Source organism: Gopherus flavomarginatus, chromosome 6 (genome assembly GCF_025201925.1).
Source record: "Gopherus flavomarginatus isolate rGopFla2 chromosome 6, rGopFla2.mat.asm, whole genome shotgun sequence".
NCBI lineage: Eukaryota > Metazoa > Chordata > Testudines > Testudinidae > Gopherus > Gopherus flavomarginatus.
The window spans coordinates 98,496,447-98,520,790 of record NC_066622.1 but is presented as its reverse complement, the minus strand read 5'-3'; the positions used below and the strand labels follow the sequence as shown (position 1 = coordinate 98,520,790).

The 24,344-nt window shown below is 43.7% G+C and overlaps 1 protein-coding gene across 1 annotated transcript in view; it reads left to right on the top strand.

Annotated features, from left to right (window-relative positions):
* The first annotated feature begins 14,440 nt into the window (after positions 1–14,440).
* The window catches only part of ADAMTS14 (ADAM metallopeptidase with thrombospondin type 1 motif 14), a 95,086-nt gene continuing 85,182 nt past the window's right edge, over positions 14,441–24,344 (top strand). The window contains exons 1-2 of the mRNA XM_050959302.1: positions 14,441–14,522; positions 15,868–16,289. Coding sequence (XP_050815259.1) covers positions 14,441–14,522; positions 15,868–16,289 — 504 coding nt within the window. The remainder of the gene's footprint in view (positions 14,523–15,867; positions 16,290–24,344) is intronic.

Below are 24,344 nucleotides of genomic sequence, written 5' to 3'. Positions count from 1 at the left end.
CTGCACGGAAACTATTATGACACTGTACTAGTTATGAAAGAAAATTGTTAAATTCTCCCATTCCACTGCTACAGATCTTTCTCCATATAACAACCAAAGGCAGATACAGGTGATGTGAAATTATGTTTTCAGAGCAAATTGCAATAATGTTGCAAAAAAGTAAAGAGGCACTGAGGAAACAATGAATGAGCAAAGGGTAGAATTATTCACACACCACTGCTGTCTTTCCAATCCTTATAAAAGGTTGAAAGCAATTTTAAAATAAAACAATGTATTTTGTATTTTTAATGTTAATGATGTATATTTCTATGTAGAAGTATATCTTATCTTCCAATGAAATCCTTGCTGGATTATTTGGTTGTATCTGTAGAATGACTGTGTGACAATGTTATCTTACTACAGAATATTCTATTGTTGTTTTTAGATCTCAAACTTGCTACCAATATGCACTAGACTAGTTTTTTGTCCTTCTTTTTGAGAGGGATAGCTGGGAGAGGAGATTTAAGGCTCCATAAAATAACTGTGATATTATTTTTGATTGTAACTGAATATGCCCTTTATGGAAAAGCCGCTGCTTTCACGTAGACCTGCAGCTTGGGGGCAAATTATTCAGACCCTGGGTCTTTGTTGGAGCAGACGGGAGTGTCTGGCTCAGCAAGACAGGATGCTGGTGTCCCGAGCTGGCAGGGAAAGCAGGAGCAGAGGTAGTCTTGGCACATCGGGTGGCAGCTCCCAAGAGGGTTTCTGTGATCCAACCTGTCACAAGGTCTCAAACTGGGGGTCAGGACCCCTCGGGGGGTCACAAGGTTATTACATGGGGGGGGGGTCGCGAGCTGTCAACCTCCACCCCAAACCCCTCCCTCCCCACAGTGTAGACCAGGCCTTATTCATCTCTTTTCCAAGATGAAAAGTCCCAGTCTTTAAGCATGGGCATACCAAGAATTTATATACTGTCTTACTATATACACTAGTGGCTCTCAAACTTTTTTACTGGTGACCCCTTTCACACAGCAATCCTCTGAGTGCAACACCCCCTTATAAATTAAATACATTAAAAAGTGTTTAACGCCATTATAAATTCTGGAGGCAAAGCGGGGTTTGGGGTGGAGGTGAAAAAAGATAAGAATTTAAGAATGGCCATGCTGGGTTAGAACAATGATCCATCTATCCCAGCATCCTGACTTCCAACAGTGGCCAATGTCAGATGCTTCAGAGGGAATGAACAGAACAGGCAATTACCAAGTGATTCATTCCCTGTCGACCACTCCCAGCTTCTGGCAGTTAGAGGTTTAGGGCATCCAGAGCATGGGGTTGCATCCCTGAGCAGCTTGGCTAATAGCAATTAATGGACCTATCCTCCATGAACTTCTCTAATTTGTTTTTGAACCGTTTGGCCTTCACATTTCCCTGACAATGAGTTCCACAGGTTGACTGTGCATTGTGTGAAGTACTTCCTTTGTTTGCTTTAAACCTGCTGCTGTTAATTTCATTGGATGACCCTGGTTCTTGTGTTATGTGAAGGAGTAAATAATACTTCCTTATTCACTTTCTCCACACCATTTATCATTGTATAGACCTCTATCATATCGGCCCTCAGGGTATGTCTACAGTACCCGATGGATTGGCAGGTAGTGATTGATCTACTGGGGATTGATTTATCACGTGTAGTGTAGATGCGATAAATCGATCCCTGATCACTCTCCTGTCGACTTCTGTACTCCACCGTGGTGAGTACAAGTACTGTAGTGCAATCTCTTTGTCATGAAAGTTGCATTTACAAATGTAGAGTTATGTACAAAAAAAACTGCATTAAAAAACAAAATAATGTAAAACTTTAGAGCCTGCAAGTCACTCAGTTCTACTTCTTGTTCAGCCAATTGCTCAGACAATCAAGTTTGTTTATGTTTGCAGGAGATAATGCTGCTCACTTCTTGTTTACAGTGTCACCTGAAAGTGAGAACAGGTGTTCACATAGCATGGTTGTAGCTGGTGTCGCAAGATATTTACAGGCCAGATGCGTTAAAGATTCATATGTCTCTTCATGCTTCAACCACCATTCCAGAGGACATGCGACCATGCTGATGACAGGTTCTGTTCGATAACGATCCAAAGCAGTGCAGACCAATGCATGTTCATTTTCATCAGCTGAGTCAGATGCCACCAAAAGAAGGCTGATTTTCTTTTATGGTGGTTTCAGTTCTGTAGTTTCTGCATCAGAGTGTTGCTCTTTTAAGACCTCTGAAAGCATGCACCACACCTTGTCCCTCTCAGATTTTGGAAGGCACTTCAGATTCTTAAACCTTGAGTCGAGTGCTGTAGCTATCTTTAGAAATCTCACATTGGCATCTTCTTTTTGTTTTGTCAAATCTGCAGTGAAAGTGTTCTTAAAATGAACAACATGTGCTGGGTCATCATCCAAGACTGCCATAACATGAAATATATGGCAGAATGCAGGTAAAACACAGAGGAGGAGACATACAATTCTACCCCAAGAGATCAATCACAAATTTAATTAATGCATTATTTTTTTAACGAGCATCATCAGCATGGAAGCATGTCCTCTGGATTGGTGGTCAAGGCATGAAGGGGCGAGCTAAGATCAAGTGTAGTATCTGGCACATAAATACCTTGCAATGCTGGCTACAGAAGTGCCATGCAAACATCTGTTCTCACTTTCAGGTGACATTGTAAATAAGAAGAGGGCAGCATTATCTTCTGTAAATGTAAACAAACTTGTTTCTCTTAGCGATTGGCTGAACAAGAAGTAGGACTGAGAGGACTTGTAGGCTCTGAAGTTTTACATCCTTTTGTTTTTGAGTGCAGTTATCTAACAAAAAAAATCTACATTTGCAAGCTGCTTTTTCACTACAAAGAGATTGCACTACAGTACTTGTATGAGGTGAATTGAAAAATACTATTCCTTTTATCATTTTTATAGTGCAAAAATTTGTAATAAAATCATATAAAGTGAGCACCGTACACTTTGTATTCTGTGTTGTAATTTAAATCAATATATTTGAAAATTTAGAAAAACATCAAAATATTTAATAAATTTCAATTGGTAGTCTATTGTTGAATAGTGTGATTAAAATGGCGATTAAACATGATTAATTTTTTTGAGTTAATTGCATGAGTTAACTGTGATTAATTGACAGCCCTAGTAAATATTCATGGCAACCCTTATGAATAGGATTATATCGTTTGTATTTATTTATTTGTTATAGGTCTCTAATCCATGGGACATCAGCTGAGGTGCACCAGCAGGACTGTAAGCCATTAGTGGGCCTGTGTTCTAGATGGATCTAGACATCACCTGTTCTGTAATCATATGGTGCCAGATTCCTGATGGGGATCTTTACAGTGAACATAGATGATGAGTGAAGCCTCTTTTTTGTATTAGAATTTGTTGAAATGCTGTTTAACTTTAAGGAGAATATTTGTTCTAGGTTAGTCAAACGAAGATTTAATGAAAGTAATGCACTTACTACTTCTCTAGGATCTCTCTTACGCTACTTCTTTCCCCTTCTTTTCCTACTTTCTCTTCTTGCCCAGAAGAGTTTGTGAATAAGCCCTGAGAAAGGCTAGGTCCGATGGTCTGATAGTTTCTGCTAGTTCATGGTGTTTATATTTCTAAGCTCTTTGTCCTTCTCATTCTTGTTTGGCAAGGAATCGTGGAACATTTTTTTTCCTGTTTCGACTCATGCTAAACTGAAAAGAATAATTTATTTTAAAGTTCTAATCACAAATTAAAGTTTATAAAGCAAAACAACAAAGCAAAAAGCTATCTCCGTAAATCTTATTCTTAAAGAGCCACTGATGACTCTTAGGCAACTTATGCACAGATGTAGTTAGAAGCCATTCTGCTAGTGTCGTTTGTATTTCTCTGAATATGGGAACTGAGGTCCTTATGATAACTTCCATTTCTGCTGCATACCTCTCACCTGAAGACAGAATTCTCCATTCAGTGGATGTGGAAATAATCAGATGAAAGATGTCTTATGGCTTCAGCTGGGGAATATGCAACAGAAGATGTAATTTGAAGAAACAAGATCCTAGTCTTATGCAAATGTCCCTAAAAAAAGAAGAGGGAATTTCTGAAAAATAAACACAACTGTTTCTAAACAAAATATTTTTCAAAGTTTCCCCTGAGGCACAAGATGCTCTTTAAGGGATTCAAATAATTTGGTTTGGCTTAGCCCATTGGGCTTATTTGATCAGGATCCTCCTTTGGTATGTCACAATTTTGACTAATGTGCTGTGTTCTGGAAGCCAGAATGGACTAATGTGCACAGACCAGTATCAAAATGAAATTAAAATTATGAATGATTTTACAAGGCAGTTGTGAAGAATCACAATGATGGGGCTTCGACTTCTGTGTCTTTGTTTAGAGTGTTATGCATTCTTAGTGTGCAGCATTCTCTCTCTGCACCATATATGGAAATATTATATATCAATAATATTTGCATTTCTGCATCTCTTTACATACAGGCTGAATCAAAAGCACTTCACAAAGTAAAGCGTTAGATACTGGCAAAGCACCAACTGAATAGGCAAACAGAACAGTCCTTACGCACTTCACCTACACACTTTTCTGCTGCAATCCAAATGGTGCCAATGCTTACAAAGCTTCTCTGATTTTTTTTCTGTAAAAGACCCATTGAACTCAAGGGGGGTGCTCACATGCTTAAAGTTAAGCACATGCTTAGGTGCACTGCTGTATTTGGATCTTAAATTTTTCTTTGCATTTCTCTAATTTTTTACCAATTTTGCCATTTTTCTTTGGGTTCTCATTCAATTTTCAAACATAATGTAATGATTAGTGCAAAAGGCACCTGCTCAAATAGATAGTGCTACATCTTAGTGTTAAATTGTGTTGTTATGTTGTTGTATTTGATCAGGTGTGTGTGTGTGTCGGGGAGGGGGGGTAGAGGTTAGCAGGAAGTTCCATCCTCTCTGTGTGTGCTGGAGATGGTACTTGCAGTGTTAAAATAAATCGCTTTGATTGTATAAGCGAGTGTCACACTATCAGATCAGCAAAACTTCTTTTTGGCTAAAACTGTGGACTGGCAACCATAGGAAAGAAAAAATACTTTTCTCCCAGGTGGGAGGTCTGTTTTGTGTTAAAGTGAGTGGGGGTGTGATTTCCAGAGCGGATGTCCAATTAGTGGCCATTTAATGAAATCTGGCTTCCAGAACTCAGTGCATCAGATGAGGGATTTTCCTTGCTGGCCTCAGTGCATCCCTCTACAGAGCCTCCTGGCACAGAAGAAAAAGGGAAACAGCTGCCATGCCTAGCTTCAGTCAGGGTGGAAAACCAGAAGTAGCTCATCAGATCCACTCCTCGAGCTTCCAGATGGACACCCCTTTTTCTCAGTCCCTCATAGAATTATAGAAATTGAGGGCTGAAAGGGACCTTGAGAAGTCATTGAGTCCAACCTCCTTTGCTGAGGCAGGACCAAGTAAACCTAGACCATCCCTGACTGGTGTTTGTTAAACCAGTTCTTAAAATCCTCCAATGACAGGGATTCCACAACCTCCCTTGGAAGCCTATTCCAGAGCTTAACTATCCTTATAGTTAGAAAGCTTTTCCTAATATGTAATCTCAATCTCCCTTGCTGCAGATTAAACCCATGACTTCTTGTCCTACCTTCAGTGGACATGAAGAATAATTGATCACCGTCCTATTTGTAATAGCACTTAACACATTTGAAGATTGTTATGAGGCGTCCTCTCAGTCTTCTTTTCTCCAGATGTAATAACCTTAGTCCCAGATCTGGACCTTAGCGTCCAAAATATGGGGGTTAGTATGAAAACCTCCAAGCTTAGTTACCAGCTTGGACCTGGTACCTGCTGCCACCACCCAAAAAATTAGAGTGTTTTGGGGCACTCTGGTCCCCCTGAAAAACCTTCCCTGGGGACCCCAAGACCCAAATCCCTTGAGTCTCACAACCAAGGGAAATAATCCTTTTTCCCTTCCCCCCTCCAGGTGCTCCTGGAGAGATACACAGACACAAGCTCTGTGAAACTACACAGAGAGACTCCCCCTCTCTGTTCCCAATCCTGGAAACAAAAAGTACTTTCCTATTCCCCCAGAGGGAATGCAACATCAGGCTAGCAATCCAACACACAAATCTCCCCTTGATTTCTTCCTCCCACCAATTCCCTGGTGAGTACAGACTCAATTTCCCTGAAGTAAAGAAAAACTCCAACAGGTCTTAAAGAAAGCTTTATATAAAAAGAAAGAAAAATACATCCAAATGTTCTCTCTGTATTAGATGATACAACACAGGGTCAATTGCTTAAAAGAATGTTGAATAAACAGCCTTATTCAAAAAGAATACAAATCAAAGCACTCCAGCACTTATATTCATGCAAATACCAAAGAAAAGAAACCATAGAACTTACTATCTGATCTCTTTGTCCTTACACTTAGAAACAGAAGACTAGAAAGTAGAACTACTTCTCCAAAGCTCAGAGCAAGCAGGCAGCCAGAAAACAAAGACAAAGACACTCAAATCCCTCCACCCAAAGTTGAAAAAATCCGGTTTCCTGATTGGTCCTCTGGTCAGGTGCTTCAGGTGAAAGAGACATTAACCCTTAGCTATCTGTTTATGACACGCCCCCCAAATTGCAGACAGTGGGGAAGCTCACTGGCGGCGATTTCCTTCTAGAACTTGAAAATAAACAGATTAATACAACACATACACCTTTACATATACTTCTAAGTATATAACTAATAGACTTGTACATTTTAAGAACACTTTTTAACTACTGGATTGTGGGAAACTCTCACGGGAGAGTGCATCAGCTACTTTGTTAGAAGCTCCTGTGATGTGTTGAATTTCAAAATCAAAATCTTGGAGAGCCAAACTCCAACGAAGAAGTTTCTTGTTGTTCCCCTTGGCAGTATGAAGCCACTGTAGTGCAGCATGGTCAGTTTGTAGTTGGAACCGCCGTCCCCAAACATATGGGCGTAGCTTTTCCAGGGCGTACACAATGGCATAGCATTCCTTTTCACTGACTGACCAGTGACTTTCCCTCTCAGACAGTTTCTTGCTGAGAAACACGACAGGATGGAAGTTGTGATCTGTTGCTTCCTGCATGAGCACTGCTCCTATACCACGCTCAGATGCATCGGTGGTTACTAGGAATGGCTTGTCAAAATCCGGGGCCCTGAGCACAGGGTCAGACATGAGCGTTGCCTTAAGTTGGGTAAAGGCCTTTTGACACTCATCAGTCCACTTAACTGCATTTGGCTGGGTCTTTTTGGTCAGGTCGGTCAGTGGGGCAGCGATTTGGCTGTAGTGGGGTACAAATCGCCTGTAGTATTCGGCCAAGCCTAAGAAGGATTGGACCTGCTTCTTTGACTTTGGGACAGGCCACTTTTGGATAGCATCCACCTTGGCCTGTAGGGGTTTATGGTTCCTCGACCCACCTGGTGCCCCAGGTAAGTCACTCTGTTTTGGCCTATTTGACACTTTTTGGCCTTAACAGTTAGTCCTGCCTGCCTGATGCGCTCAAAGACCTTTTCCAGGTGTAGTAGGTGTTCGGGCCAGGAGTCTGAAAAAATGGCCACATCATCGAGGTAGGCAACTGCAAATTCTCCCAGTCCAGCTAGTAGACCATCTACCAGCCTCTGGAAGGTGGCGGGTGCATTTCGAAGGCCGAAAGGAAGGACATTGAATTCATACACCCCCGCATGGGTGACGAATGCTGACCTCTCCTTGGCAGGTTCATCTAGCGGTACTTGCCAGTACCCCTTGGTTAAGTCTATTGTAGAGATGAACTGGGCACGTCCCAACTTTTCCAATAGCTCATCGGTACGTGGCATTGGATAGTTGTCCGGACGAGTTACCGCATTTAGCTTACGGTAGTCCACGCAAAAGCGTATTTCCCCATCTGGTTTGGGTACCAGAACCACTGGAGATGCCCATGCACTGGTAGATGGGCGGATTATACCCATTTGTAGCATGTTCTGGATCTCCCGTTCTATAGCAGCTTGGGCATGAGGAGACACTCGGTAGGGTGGGGTTCTGATTGGGTGAGCATTACCTGTATCAATGGAGTGGTATGCCCGTTCAGTCCGTCCTGGGGTGGCTGAGAACAATGGGGCGAAGCTGGTGCACAGCTCCTTGATTTGCTGCCGCTGCAGACGTTCCAGAGTGGTTGAGAGGTTCACCTCTTCCACGCCACCGTCTTTTTTCCCGTCGTAGTAGACACCGTCAGGCCACTCAGCATCCTCTCCCTGGACTGTAAACTGACAAACCTGTAAGTCTCTGGAATAGAAAGGCTTGAGAGAATTAACATGGTACACTTTAGGCTTTAGTGAGGAATTGGGAAATGCTATGAGGTAGTTTACAGCTCCCAGGCGCTCTTGGACCGTGAAGGGCCCTTCCCATGATGCTTCCATCTTATGGGCCTGTTGCGCCTTCAAGACCATAACCTGGTCTCCTACCTTGAAGGACCGATCTCTGGCATGTCTGTCATACCAGGCCTTTTGCTCTTCTTGAGCATCCTTTAGGTTCTCTCTAGCAAGGGCTAAAGAGTGTCGGAGGGTGCTTTGTAGGTTGCTTACAAAGTCCAGAATGTTAGTTCCTGGAGAAGGCGTAAACCCCTCCCATTGCTGCTTCACCAACTGTAATGGCCCCTTAACCTCGTGACCATACACAAGTTCAAATGGTGAAAACCCTAAACTGGGATGTGGTACAGCCCTGTAGGCAAACAGCAACTGCTGCAACACTAGGTCCCAATTATTGGAGAATTTGTTGATGAATTTTCGTATCATGGCCCCCAAAGTTCCATTGAACCTTTCCACCAGGCCATTGGTTTGATGGTGGTACGGGGTGGCAACCAAGTGATTCACCCCATGAGTTTCCCACAGTTTTTCCATGGTCCCTGCCAGGAAATTAGACCCTGAATCTGTAAGGATGTCGGAGGGCCAACCTACCCTGGCAAAGATGTCTGTTAAGGCCAGGCACACAGTGTTAGCCCTGGTGTTGCCTAGAGCTACTGCTTCCGGCCATCGGGTAGCAAAGTCCACTAAAGTCAGTACGTACTGCTTTCCTCTGGGCGTCTTTTTTGGGAAAGGGCCCAGAATATCCACAGCTACTCGCTGAAATGGGACCTCAATTATGGGGAGTGGCTGGAGAGGGGCCTTGACCTGGTCTTGAGGCTTTCCCACTCTTTGGCATACCTCACAAGACCGGACATACTTGGCAACGTCCTTGCCCATCCCCTCCCAGTGGAAGGACTTCCCCAACCGGTCTTTGGTTCTGTTCACCCCAGCATGCCCACTGGGATGATCATGGGCTAAGCTTAAGAGCTTCCCCGGTACTTAGTTGGAACCACCAACTGTTTTTGCGGCTGCCATTCTTCCCGGTGTCCACCAGAAAGAATTTCCTTGTATAAAAGTCCTTGGTCTATAACAAACCGGGATCGATTAGAAGAGCTGAGAGGCGGTGGGGTGCTCCGTGCCGCCGCCCAAGCTTTCTGAAGGCTGTCATCTGCTTCCTGCTCAGTCTGGAACTGTTCCCTTGAGGCTGGGGTCACCAGTTCTTCCTCAGACTGTGGACTTGGGCTTGGTCCCTCTGGAAGCGATGTAGGTGATGGGGTTGTTTCCGTTGCTGGTGAACCGCTCTCCCGCTGGTGCACCTGAGGGTATTTCAGGCTCTGGCTGAGCCTTTTGGGTATGGCTGTCTGTTGCTTCTGCCAGTTTTGGCTCGCTGGCGCCCTCTGGCGTTGAGTTTGAAGATGGGGTTGCAATGGCTGGTGCTGGTTGCTGTTCCAGTTCCGGGCCTGGGACTGGAGGTGCTGTGGCTGTTTCAGTGGTTGGCATGGAATCCGGGTCCACTACCTCTGTCTGGGTCTCTGGTAACACAGACGGGGCCTCTGTGGACGGCTCAGGAACAGGAATGGGTCTGGAAGCTTGCCTGGTTTGGCTACGTGTAACCATTCCCACTCTCTTGGCCCGCCTCACCTGGTTGGCCAAGTCTTCCCCCAGTAGCATGGGGATAGGATAATTGTCATAGACTGCAAAAGTCCACATTCCTGACCAGCCTTTGTACTGGACTGGCAGTTGAGCTGTAGGTAAGTCTACAGCTTGTGACATGAAGGGGTAAATTGTAACTTTGGCCTTTGGGTTGATGAATTTGGGGTCAACGAAGGATTGGTGGATAGCTGACACTTGTGCCCCCGTGTCTCTCCACGCAGTAACCTTCTTTCCGCCCACTCTCAAATTTTCCCTTCGCTCCAAGGGTATTTGAGAGGCATCCGGGCCTGGGGATCTTTGGTGTGATGGTGGTGTAATGAATTGCACTCGCATGGTGTTCTTGGGACACTTGGCCTTGATATGTCCCAGTTCATTACACTTAAAGCATCTTCCATCTGATGGGTCACTGGGCCGAGGTGAGTTACTGGAGACTGGTGAGGTTGAAGGGTAGGGTATCTGTGGCTTTACTTGGGTGGTATGTGGGGTCTTTGGCTGTCCTCGGTTGTAGGGTTTATGGTCTGTGTGCCCCCTGGGGTAATCGTTCCCCTTGACAGTAGCTTTCTTGCTTTCTGCCAGTTCCATCCATTTGGCTCCAATCTCCCCCGCCTCAGCGATATTCTTGGGGTTTCCATCTTGTATGTACCGCGTGATGTCTTCAGGAACACCATCCAAGAACTGCTCCATTTGTATGAGGAGGTTCAGTTCTTCCAAGGTTTGAATGTTGTTTCCTGTTAGCCAGGCCTCATAGTTTTTTGCAATGTAGTAGGCGTGTTTGGGAAATGACACCTCTGGTTTCCACTTTTGGGTTCTGAAGCGCCGACGGGCATGATCTGGGGTTATCCCCATCCTGTATCTGGCCTTGGTTAGAAAAAGTTTATAGTCATTCATTTGGTGCTTAGGCATTTCAGCTGCCACCTCTGCTAAAGGTCCACTGAGCTGTGACCTCAATTCTACCATGTACTGGTCTTCGGGAATGCTGTACCCAAGACAGGCTCTTTCAAAATTTTCCAAGAAGGCCTCGGTGTCATCACCTGCCTTGTAGGTGGGAAATTTCCTGGGCTGTGGAGCAATATTTGGCGCCGGGTTGTTAGGGTTGGCTGGCACAGGCAGCCCAGCTTTTGCCAACTCCAGTTCATGTTTTCTCTGTTTTTCCTTCTCTTCATTCTCTTTTTGTTGTTTTTCCATTTCTCGGTGGTGGGCCGACTCTTCTTCTGCTTGTTTCCTTCGGTAGGCCACCTCTTCTTCTTCTTGCTTCCTTCTGTGGGCCAACTCTTCTTCTGCTTGTTTCCTTCGGTAGGCCACCTCTTCTTCTTCTAGTTTTCTTTTGTGTGCTGCCTCCTTGGCTGCCTCTTTGGCTGCCTGTTCTCTTTGGTAGGCTGCCTCTTTGATCTGTTCTTCTCTTTCTTTCATCTCCATCTCTTTTTGTTTTATTTCCAGTTGTCGCCTGTGTTCAGCTTCTTTGATTTGTCCTTCGGCGTCAATTTTTGCCTTAGAAGTCATGGTTCCTGTTTTCTTGTGTTGGGGTGCCCTCCGGTGTTTATCTTCTGAACTGCAGGTTCTCTGTTGCCTCCTGAAGTCTGCCTAGCAACAGTGCCTTTAGCTAATTTTCCTTTTCTCTTTCTAGCTAATGTTCAATGAAGGGAAACCAGAAAAACCACTTTATTTGCATGCATATAAGTGCTGTTACTTGCCTCCTAATGGGAGGGCCATTGCATGACAAAAGACCCTTAACATGCAAGCCACAAACTGCGAGAGAGAGCAGAAAAAAAAATTCTCTCTGGTTCCCTTTTAAAACCAACTGCTTCTCTCTGCTAAAAAGCCCTTAGCAGAGAAAAGAAAAATATAATATTCCTACTGGCTTCTGGATTCTGTCTATCTCCCACCCACTGCCACCATGTAATAACCTTAGTCCCAGATCTGGACCTTAGCGTCCAAAATATGGGGGTTAGTATGAAAACCTCCAAGCTTAGTTACCAGCTTGGACCTGGTACCTGCTGCCACCACCCAAAAAATTAGAGTGTTTTGGGGCACTCTGGTCCCCCTGAAAAACCTTCCCTGGGGACCCCAAGACCCAAATCCCTTGAGTCTCACAACCAAGGGAAATAATCCTTTTTCCCTTCCCCCCTCCAGGTGCTCCTGGAGAGACACACAGACACAAGCTCTGTGAAACTACACAGAGAGACTCCCCCTCTCTGTTCCCAATCCTGGAAACAAAAAGTACTTTCCTATTCCCCCAGAGGGAATGCAACATCAGGCTAGCAATCCAACACACAAATCTCCCCTTGATTTCTTCCTCCCACCAATTCCCTGGTGAGTACAGACTCAATTTCCCTGAAGTAAAGAAAAACTCCAACAGGTCTTAAAAGAAAGCTTTATATAAAAGAAAGAAAAATACATCCAAATGTTCTCTCTGTATTAGATGATACAACACAGGGTCAATTGCTTAAAAGAATGTTGAATAAACAGCCTTATTCAAAAGAATACAAATCAAAGCACTCCAGCACTTATATTCATGCAAATACCAAAGAAAAGAAACCATAGAACTTACTATCTGATCTCTTTGTCCTTACACTTAGAAACAGAAGACTAGAAAGTAGAACTACTTCTCCAAAGCTCAGAGCAAGCAGGCAGCCAGAAAACAAAGACAAAGACACTCAAATCCCTCCACCCAAAGTTGAAAAAAATCCGGTTTCCTGATTGGTCCTCTGGTCAGGTGCTTCAGGTGAAAGAGACATTAACCCTTAGCTATCTGTTTATGACATAAACATATCGAGTTTTTTTAACCTTTCTTCACAGGTTAGGTTTCTAAAGTTTTTATCATTGTTTCTCTCCTCTGGATTGTCTCCAATTTGTCCATATCTTTCCTAAAGTGTGGCGCCCAGAATCGGACACAGTACTCCAGCAGAGGCCTCACCAGTTCTCAGTAGAGCGGGACGATAACCTCCTGTATTTTTCCTGTGACCCTGGTGTTAATACATCCTAAAACGACATTAGCCTTTTTTTGCAACTGCATCACATTATTGACTCTCCACCTAGCCAATTATCCGCCATTTTGTAGTTGTGCATTTGGTTTTTCTTTCCTATGTGTAGCACTTTGCACTTGTCTTTATTGAATTTCATTTTGTTGATTTCTGTCCCATTCTCCAATTTGTCAAGGTAATTTTAAATTCTAATCCTGTCTTCCAAAATGCCTGCAGCCCTTCCCAGTTTGGTGTCATCTGCAAATTTTATAAGCATGCTCTTTACTACCATTATCCAAGTCAGTAATGAAAATAATTAATAGGACCAGATCCAGGACAGACCTCTATGGAACCCACTAAAAATGCCCTCCTAATTTCACCCCGAACCATTGATAATTACGCCTAAATTGAGTATTGTCTTTCTTTCAGCCAGTTGCGTAGGCTCCTTATAGCAATTTAATCTAGACCACATTTCCCTACTTTGCTCCAAAGCTTTGCTAACATCAAGATATATCATGTGTACTGCCTTCCCCATCTACTAGTCCAGTAACCCTGTCATGGGCTGCAGGTGCTTGTAGCTGCATAATAATGGTTGGCTAGCAGGATCTGAATGTCCTTGCCTGTACATCTGGTGCTTATAATGGGCTCCAAGAATTACTGGGTACCATGGACTTTCCTTAGTCTGTAACAAAGCTGTAGGACTAGCACAGCATTTTCAGGTACACTCAGATAGCCAGGGACCTGCCTCCCAGCCGCTTGTTTCTGCTGAAGATCTTCTACCTTTGGCTGTCCCAGAAACAGGGCCCCACCAACAAGACCGCTGGGTTTCGGGGCTGCAAAATGCGGTCACAATCCGTGTCGTGGAGCAGAGGGGCAGCTCTTCGCTCGCAAGAGGAGAGCAGCAGCCTGCTAACAGCCCTAATGTGGGGCTCCCCAGGGTCTCCATCTGCACTATGCTGCTAATAGCAGCTGTAGCAATACTGAAAGCGCCACGTGCAAGGGACCTCCCCGCCGCGCCTGTCTGTGCCTCCCTCAGGAGAGGCCCTCGCTGCCCCCCACCTCCCCGGGACTCTGCAGCCGGCCTGACACTCACACGCCGGCGTCACGGCGCGGACCCCCCAGCTGGCACCAGCATTGCACCGAGCAGCGGCGGCGGCGGCGGCAGCAGCCTCCCGGGCTCTCTCCCAGCCAGTGTCTCCTCCCTCCTCCCCACTTTGCGTGGCCAGATGCATGGGGGCTTGTCCAACTTGTGCACAGTGCGGCGGGGACCAGCAGGACCGGCTCCTGCTCTGCGTGCGCCTCTGACAGTCTGCAGCACTCCAAGAGGAGGGCGCATTGCTGAGCTCACCAGATCCCGTTTCGCCGCCCGGCTTCCCGGAGGAGCCGCAGGAAGCCGAGGGGAAGAAACTTCGCTCCATCTCCCTTTGGAGAGCTGCTCCCTCGTGCGCTTGTTTTCGGAGAGAGCCCCCAGAAAACGCTTCGCTGGCACCAAATGGATTATCTCTGTGTGATGCTGTCCTGCTTGTTTCCTCTCAACTACTGGTTTGCGACAGCCAGAGCAGCAAAACCCGAAGGTAGGAGAGTTCCCCTCGCTCATGGATTGAGTTGATTTTTCTTTTTAACCTAACGCATTAAGACATCACTTAAATCAGTGAGATCGGAAAGCGAAAGGTAGATTCACAGGAGCAAAGCCAACAGGGCTGCAAGGGGCGCTCACAGAAGGGAGTTGAACAGAGGGGAAAACTAGTGTGATATTAAGAGTTTAATTTCCTTTACTTTTCTCCTGGCTCCTATGTGAATCTCTCTCTCTATGTGTTCATCAGTCCATCCATCCACCTTCCCTTCCTTTTAACTGTTTTTAGGTTTTCAGTTATTTAAACTGGTGGGAATTTAGCATTTTTCCATATTGCCAGTAAGTGCAGAAAAGTACTTTCTTTACATAGCCCCACCCCTTACCTAAGTGTCATTTACACTCTCAAGATGGGATGTGGGGCTGGGAGTGGAAATCAAAGGCTCAAACTGAAATCAGCAGGCTTGGTATTACAAGTGCTGGGCCTTCTGTCAGATTTGCAAGTAATTTTAGCTGGCATTTAAGTGTGCATGGGAAAAACATAATTTCCTAAAAAGTTAGAGTGCAGGATTTGCATTCAGTCATCAGTCTCATTGAAAGCACATTCTACCTTTCCAGTGTCCCATGTTATTTTTGTCATGCTAAATTTACTTAGTGTGGGTGTGTGGTGTATCAAATCTGTGCAATAACATGCCAATTAAAAAGATACATTACTATATTTGACTTGAAAATGTTAGACTCATTGTATGCTTGTAATTTCTGTTTGTCTGCATGTCCGGCTGGTTATTTTTTGCCTTATATGATTTAGGTGGTAGGAGTGTTTTAGGCTGTTTTGACAGGTGTATTTTTATGTAACTGGCTGGAACTGTGCTGTGTTGATTGTGACAGGAAATTGCAATAGGGAGGTATGTATCCTACTGGGGGCCCATTGCAAACACTTCTAAATTGATGCTTTATTTTAATGGGATCCCTTGTTTTTGAGAAGTAATGTTAGATGGAAGCTGAACAATAAATAGTTTGCATGCTTGGTGTTAGTTGGGTGTGCAAGAGGCATAAGTGTATGTCAGGATGAGTTTATTCTGCTACATTTGATATGCCTGCTGATTTAAAAATACAAAGTAGACACAGAATAAACTGGAGTTTATAGGAGGGGAGAAAGTTTATTGGCTTAAACATGTTTATCTAATTTAACAAGAAAATCCCGTGTGGAAATGGCTACGAAATTCCTGATGCATGTGGAAATTAACATACAGTACTGTGGAGGAAATACTTTTCATAACACATTTACAAAGGATTGCTCTTTGCTTTGAATGTATTGAAGTCTTTCTGTCTGTACTTATTTCCACTAGAGCACCTCCTGTCTGGAAAGCTAAGTGAGTATGGTGTGATTGTGCCCTTCAGTACAGATTGCCAGGGACGGTTCCTCTCACACATGGTATCTGGCTCAGTGGCGGCTGGCAGTGCTGAAGCCAGCCATCCTTCCACCCCACCCTCTGCTCGGCACAGGGTGGCCCGCAGCACCCTGGATGAGCCACTGCACCAAGGCAGAGCTGGAAATCGCTTGTTATACTTCAATGTCACGGTCTTTGGGAAAGAACTGCATCTCCGCCTGAAGCCCAACCGTCGACTTGTGCCACCTGGAGCCTCTGCCGAATGGCAGGAAGATTTTCAAGAGCTATTCCGAGAGCCCCTCCAGCAGGAGTGTCTCTTCACCGGGGACGTCTCAGGCATGCCGGGTGCCACTGTGGCTATCAGCAACTGTGATGGACTGGTAAGCAGAAGGCAGATCACCCTTTTTCAGGACAAATGTTCCCCCTTTCTCTTCTGCCTCATTATTTAACCTTTGCTGTCTTTCTGTGATTGATTATTTAATTTTGGCTTTGTATAGAAGCAACTCGCATCAGAGCTTCCAGTACCTCTTTGCTGGCAACCCAAGGAATGAGCAGAGAGGCCTATGGCAAGTTTAACGGTATTGGTTTGTTGCAATGGAAGGTTTATCTAAAAGTATAACAGGAAGATGCTGGTTGCTTATTTGCAATTCCCTTCTCCTGCCCTGGAGATCCTGTCTGCTCCCAGTGTGCCCTCAGTGCACCTCCTACTGCTAAAAATACATGACCAGGTCTATAATGTGAGGTTATTTCTAGTACAGAAGGAAACATAAAAGCCAAGGAGACATTTTTCCAGAACCTCGCTGGTTCTTCTCTTCCAGCATACAGAAGTGCCAGGCTTTCCTAGAAACTTGCTCTCCACGTTAGAATGTTGAGGGCAGGAACCTTCTGGCCAACTTTGCATGTTTCATTAGATTTTGAATTGTAGTGCCCTATGTGTGGTACTCTTGAGAGATGAACTACAGATCCAATTAACTATGTTATCTGGTAGTAGGTTGACCACTTGCAGCATGCAGCAGGTTGTCATTCATTGGCTCATTGCCACAGATTAGCTTTCCCTTAGTTGGCCTACAGTATATTGTCTATTACTTCCCTCAAAAGGGTTCTGTCCTGAGGATATCTATTTCCCCTGCCTTTCACCTCCATCTCTCACTGCCTATAGGTCCTCTTATTTTTGTTTGTCTGCATCAGTCTTCTGGGCAAGGAGCGTAGCATTGGAGTCTCTTTAGGACCAATCAGCGTTGTTTAATTGGCCAAGAGGTCAATGTTGGTGCAACGTGTCTCTTCTCTAATCTTATGCTCTGAAGCATGAGGTTTGTCAGACAGCCTTTGTTATCGTTGTCTTAGTCGATGTAACTGCAGTCACCATTCTTGTTCATATAACTTTAGAATCTTACAAAGTTAATGTAATAACTATGTTTTACATTGAGATAATGTAAGTGTAAACCCCCATAGCAGTTTACAAAATATATATGTATATCTGTGTATTTAAACTATGTATAATCATCTCACCCACCACTAGTTTGCAGCCAAGTCAGGAATGGAGGAGGCTTGCTATCTTATATCAGGGGGTTTCACAACTTGATAGTAAATTGCACATTAAATATTTTCTTTGAGTTTTGTTTTTTTCTGTTAACTGTTAATTTTATTGAATGACCTCTTTCCTTTAATAATGAGAAAGGGCAAAAAGGGCTACTTACAAAACATTCTCCGCTACCCATTATTTTCCATACCGCTATGATATTTCCTCATACTATTCTTTTCCCAAATGAAGTACTGCTAAATGTTTTGATAATTTCTTTCTAAAACATCCATATGTCTCTAGTAGTTTTAGTTGCTCTTCTCTATAGATGAGCTTTAGCTTTGGCTAGGAAATCCACTCCAAATCCAGTGGATGTCCCAGGGTATTTGCCTTGTAGGATTGCGGCTCCCCAACTCTGCTGCAGTTCTGATTGACAACATTCCTGGATGATTATAAGGAGATACCTAATGCACGTTGTTAGTAAGAGGAAACTTCTATGAGCTTGGGGGCAGGAGAGTGTGCTCTGTTGCCCCGGTCTGCTCCTTCTGTGCTTCCAGGCCCAAGCTGTGGTCCCTTTTCCTTATGATGTGCAATGGAGGGGAAGCAATCTTCCCTCAAAATGGTCTCTAAAGTTGAGTAACCTTAATTGTTTTCATTTTGTTTATAGCAAACGCTGCCACCTCAACATTCACCTGCTTTTCCAGATTGCTAATAAATGCTGTATATTGAACCATGCCAGTCTTGATTCTGATCCCAGGGACAGCCTAGGAGTAATCACGTTCCACATTCAGAACGGGCCATTAATTTTACTCTAGTTTTTAATCCATAAGAGGATTTTTCACTTTTTTCCTGTGATGATGGTGGTGATCACCACAAGTGCTTTTTGTATTGCACTAACAGTATATGTTAGGCACTTTTTAGACAGGTATAAAGACAAAGTCCCTGAGCTTTTAATAAGTAAAAGTAATACAGTAATAAGGATTCAGGTCTGTAGTGAACTCTGTGCAGGCTCATGAGACCATCCACATGGAGCCCATTGTAGGATCAAGGCCTAGGTGGAGACTTCCCAGCTGAAGGGCTGAGCTCATGCTGGAGCATTTGTAATTCCCATTGAGCCCTAAATGGCTACCAGGTTGCCTCAATAATCTTTTGTGAGGAGCTTCGTTTACAAAAATGTGGAAGTATAAATGCTTTGTATTCACTGGTCCCATTTTAGACACTATTCTGTTAACTCCTTTGAAAGGTCTAATGGGTTATAGCGCTGTGACTAGTCCTTTCAAGAGCTGTGCTGGTTCATATCAAATTATACTTATTTGGCTTTATGATTTTATTTCCAAGGAATTTCTCTGCTATGTTTCCTGCTACTGAAGTAAGGTTCAGTGATCTACAGAATTCCTGAGATCACACTAAGCACCTTTTGAAAAACAGGTATTATATTGCTGCCCTCCTTTTCTCTAGAAAACGATAGTAATTTTTTTCACTGATAACGTACATGTTTTTGTTAATAGCTCAGTTTTTCAAGACTTTAATTTCTTCAGAACTGATAGTTGAACTACATCTAGTATTGCTAATTTATTCCTATAGTATTTAAGTTTTTGAGTTATTTCATCACTTCTTTGTACCCTGGACATCCAACTGATATTCCCACAGGCTTCTTTTGATACACTTGGGAAATTACTTATTATTTATTACATCTTGGGATATTTGCCCTTCAAATTTTATCTGACTCCATTTATTCCTTATTCCACATGCCAATATTTGTTATTTTGTCATAGTATCACTTGAGTTATATTAAGCAACCTCCCTTCCCAGTGAATGGATTTTAATTTTTTAACCTGACACCGAGGGCAGCGATCTGATAAGATCCGATGAGGATGTCAAACAGTTATGTTATGGTTACTGCTTTTAGTGGCTCAGCCACGCTCACTGCCACTCCTTAATCAATTCTTGTGTTTTACTCAGGCCCAAGTCAGAAGTAACATATGCTCCAAATGAGCTGCTCCGAGAAACAGTTGTTTATGGCACCAGGTCTTGATGGAATGTTCAATCAGTTTTTTTGGGGGTACCCGAAGGCACTATTTATAGTTATTCTAGTGAGTATCTCACACTGCTTCCTTGAGCTGCCTGATCTCACCATCACTGTTCTATCCCTTAGACTAGCTGAACTCCGCCTGGGTCACCAGAATGCAAATAGAAGATTCTACGATTTTCTGCAAGATTTCCTGTGTGCATAATGATGGATTCCACTAGAAATGGTAGAATCTTTCTAAGCACTCACAGATTTTTCTTCAGAAGCGCACATTTTTAAGGTTTCCCTTTGTGCTGTTTGATATCTGTATTCTCTTAGCCTGCGATTTGTATCCATCTGTAATCTGGGATGCAGATCCTCTTTTCTTTACATTTTAATGAATTTAGTTCTTAAGTGAAGAATGCCCAGCTGACAGCTCTGGAGACTGAAATCCTCTGCTCCATAAAAAAGCATAAGCCTGGGCAGGTGGAGTTGAAACCAATATACCTCACCTCTGACCCAGAGAGTTCACTGCAGGAGGTCAGAGGTGTTCCCTCTCTTGGCCCATTCAGTCCTTAGGCTCCCTGATCAGTCTAATGACAATAGCATTAATTGTGGAGGTAGCATGTGATGTGGATGCTCCTATACTTCAGGCTTGTCTACTCACAAAAATTGTACTGTTTGAACTATACTGGTATAGTTAAAGTAGTACAATTCCCCCTTGTCTGGATGTAGTTATACTGGAAAGATGCTTTATACCGGGATAGCTGTTCCTGTATGGGAAAGGTAATAAGCTAAACTAGTATAAGTTACCTTTATCATTCTGCATCTGCATCCAAACTAGGGCTTCTACTGGTATAACTATATTGGTAAAAAACCCCACACCCTAACCAAAATAATTAAATCAGTACAAAATCTGTGTATAGGCCAAGCATAAGAAATGGACTAAAGTGACCTATTCATTTCACATTGGCAGAGGTTTGTGTATTGTGCTGGATTTTGCAACAAACTCAAAATTTCAGAGCAGCATGGAAAATCATTTTTGAATGGAAGTTTTTGTATTAAATTAAATATTAAAATACATTTCAAAAAAGGTCTTTGCTGCATTGAATTCAATAACAAATTGTTTGTGGATGTTTCCCCTTGCATTACAGTTTGCTGCAGAGCTCAGTGCGCTGTAAAAGTTGGAGAGGTTTGACATAATGTTTAGGAAACAGTGGTTGGTGTGGTGATCAAAGCTCTGGTTCACCTGGAGAAAAGGAGTGGTGGCTGGGAGGGTAGAATTAAGATTTTAAGAGGAGAACAGCTCTACTTTGTTAATGGGTAGGTATGCAGAGACTCCCCTGTTCCTGGCTCCTGAGAGTGGAGATCGATGTCTCTTTCCTGTTTGACTTTCAGGAGTTTTTCTTCTGCCTCTTGTCATGGTCCACTGATAGTTATGCTCGTTCTTTTCCCCTTTACCCCTGTAACAGCTTCTTCTCTCATTCTTCACATAGTCAGTGACCCAGTGAGTAAAACAATTCTCAGCCTCCTCAGAGGTCTATGAATGCCTTTTTCCATTGCCTAATTTACCGCATATCACATGCTTTTGGTAGCCCAAAGAAATACCAAACTATCTAGAAATTTTCTTGTAGTAGATGGATAAAGGATTTTGTATCTTACATACATTCAAAAATTTTCAGTAAATAGTGTTTCTGTAGGACATGCTGATTTGCAGAGCGAGGGCTGCCCGAGGGGGGAGGCAATTTGTCTCAGGCCCCCACGAGAGTTTTTCAGGGCCCCTGGAGCAGCGTCCTTCACTCGCTCCAGAGCCCCCGGAAAACTCTCGCAGGGCCTGGGCCTCTGGAGCTTCTTCCGCTCTTGGTCTTCGGCGGCAATTCAGCAGCGGGGGGTCCTTCCGCTCCGGGACCCACCGCTGAAGTGCCCCAAAGACCCCGGCGGGGGGTCCTTCCGCCCTGGGACCCGCCGCCAAAGTGCTGGGTCTTTGGCAGCAATTGGGCGGCAGGGGCCCGTGCTGCTGACAAGCCCAGGCTCCCTGAATCCTCTGGGCAGCCCTGTGCAGAGCAGGATTCATTGGGTTTTGCTGATTTGCAAAGCGAGATTAGTAGAATTGCAGTATGCTCTTTTTCAGAGCTTCGGTAACCATATACTCCCAATGGCTGCAACTCACTTTTGGTCTCCCCCGTCATCCAAGCTAAATCAAAACAAGATGTTACATCTTTTAAAAAGTAAATACGTTGCCTTTTGGTATTTTCTTTCTTTCTTTCTAGCTCCAATAGAATCATGGGGAAGAAAAAGGCTGCTAATTTTCCCGACATTGCATTTCTTGTTCTCTTGCTAAAACGTAAGTAACCTTTCCCCAGGCAGCAAGTTCCTTCTCATCATTAGTCCAAGTACCTGGAATGGAAGCGGCATCTCCAAGTTGGGAGAGGAGGGGTCAGAAAGACAGGACCTAAGTGCAGACTGTGATTTCAGGGTGTCAAATGACATTTTTGTCCAAAGTCGTATCTAGTTTTGCTCTTCTGCATGCAGGGACAAATCCTCAGCTGGTGTACATTGTCATAGCTCCAGTCCCTTCACTGGGGCTATGACAGTTTACACTAGCTGAGGATCTGGCCCCCATAGTGGACCTATAAGGTTGAAGGGGAGTAAAAGCTTGGTTGTAGTAGATAACACTCAGAAATTCAGCAGTCATTCAGGGAACAAATATGGGCAGAATTTTCAAGGTAATATTTATAGTTACTTTTCTGACCATAACCACACTTGATTTGCAGATGTGATTAAGCGTAGAAAAGGTGGGTGTGTTGATTTACAAGGTAGGCAGTAAGATAATTGGGAAATCTAGAAGAACATGTACATAATCGCATAGCAGAGCTGTACAAACTTGCCCCTTTAATAGGGGAGAATCTGGCCAAAGGGGTGTTGCATTTCCCTTTGTTATGTACATGTCCTGTAATTGTTAACTTTACTAGCAGTTATCCACAAACTTCAAAAAGAGAATATAGCTCTTACGTTCCAGTATAGCTTGTGTGGGACACATAGGATCTCTTGGTCACTAAGGGTACATCTACACTGCTGTAAAAAACCTGTGGCCCCGAGACTCTGAGCCCAGATCAAATGTCTCTGGATCACGGGGCTCAGTCCATAGGACTGAAAATAGCGGTGTAGATGCTCGGGCTGCAGGCTGGGCACCCTCGCGGGATTTCAGAGCCGGGGCTCCAGCCTGAGCCTGCACATCTACACTGCAATTGTTAGCCCTACAGCCCGATCCCCACAAACCTGAGTCAGCTGACCCAGGCCAGCCATGGCCATTCTGTGTGCCTTTTATTGCAGTGTAGATGTACCACACAGTGTTGATAAAGTTAAGTGCTTCAAATGAAGAACATGTACAGATAAATTATGTTGTGTCAAAACTGGGAACTGGGACCATGAGTTTTTAGAAAGTGCTTAGAATTATTGTCCGAAATCCATATTTACACACGTAAATAGGTAGCCTGATTTTCAAAGGTGTTGAGCCCGCAGCGTCTCCCATTTTTATGACTAGCTTTTGGCACCTGTGTTTGAAAATTTTGTCATGGGTAGCTCAGGTGCATTTGTAATAGGCTGTTGAGTCCTTGTCTGTCATATTAGTTCCACAGGCGGCCCTGAGTTCAGAAACAGTAAGAGTGGAATAGCTATAATCCTTTGACTTGCCATCACACTTTCCCCTCCAGACATAGTCCTCTGCAGGCTCCTAAGTTTTCTTGGAAGCTAAGGAATCTCATTTTTTTGGCAGTGTTTTACTATATATATACACACATGAAATTGAGCTAAGATTCCAAGTATTTTTATGGGAACAGTAATTAGAGCAATTGAGTGTTGCACAGACACAGATCAGGAGCAGAGCCCTTGATGGTTTTTTCTGCTTTTCTTTGTGTATCTTGCTGTCACTGTGTTTTGTTAATTGCACAGGTCATTTGCTGGTGGGGAGAGAACATATCCTGCTGTTATATGAGACACTGGATTCAGGTGTAAAGATGGACACCCATTTTGGGGAAAAATGCTAAAATAATATACTTGACCACTAGTTAGTTTGATCAATGCCTGTGTTTTTCATAATTTTCTTTGCTAATTATCAAGGAGGATTTTTTTAGAAGCAAAGGTTTATTCTCCTTTAAATCACTTCTCTTTCTCCTTTTTGATGCAGCACTAACAATATAATGCTGTATTTGTGACATCACAATCAATTCCAGGGGAACAGACTTGGGGTGAAATCCAGGCTGCATTGAAGGCAAAGGGAGTTTTGCCATTTTTTGATATTTTGATGCTTTGAACACAAGATTGTGTCTTAACAGCAGGGACCAGCAGAAGATGAATTTAGGTGGTTGTGGAAATGTATTTATTTATACATCAGTGAGTCTCATTCTCTGTTATCCTGCAAGTAGTCATTTACTCCAGGGCAAAGTAAGTGTAAAATGCGACCACATCAGACCGCTAGCATTTTACAACAGAAAAGCAGGGCCCATTGTCTTTAAGAAGCAGCAACAAAGAAAGTGAAGGGATAAATAAATTTCTTTTTGAATCTTTTTTTCCCCAGGGTTGTGCACTATGTAAGTTCCTCCACAAGGGCTACTCCTTCTTTCACTGAATATAATGATTGTTTTGCCATGAATCTCGAGAGGAGGAGGGTTGGACCCCAAAATGTAGATGTTTGTCTTTTAGGATTATGCTTGTAATTTCTGGAGCATGGGCTTAGTGTTAGGAGGGAGACAGATCACTTGTTTAAAGGTTCATAGGATGGTATATCTAATTGCTTACTATAGGCATGATACCAATTCCACTGAGACTGATTTTACCGGGGTCTAACTCTATCACTTGAATGGAGTCACTCCTCATTTGCAGTGGTGTAAGTGAGATCAAAATGAGGCC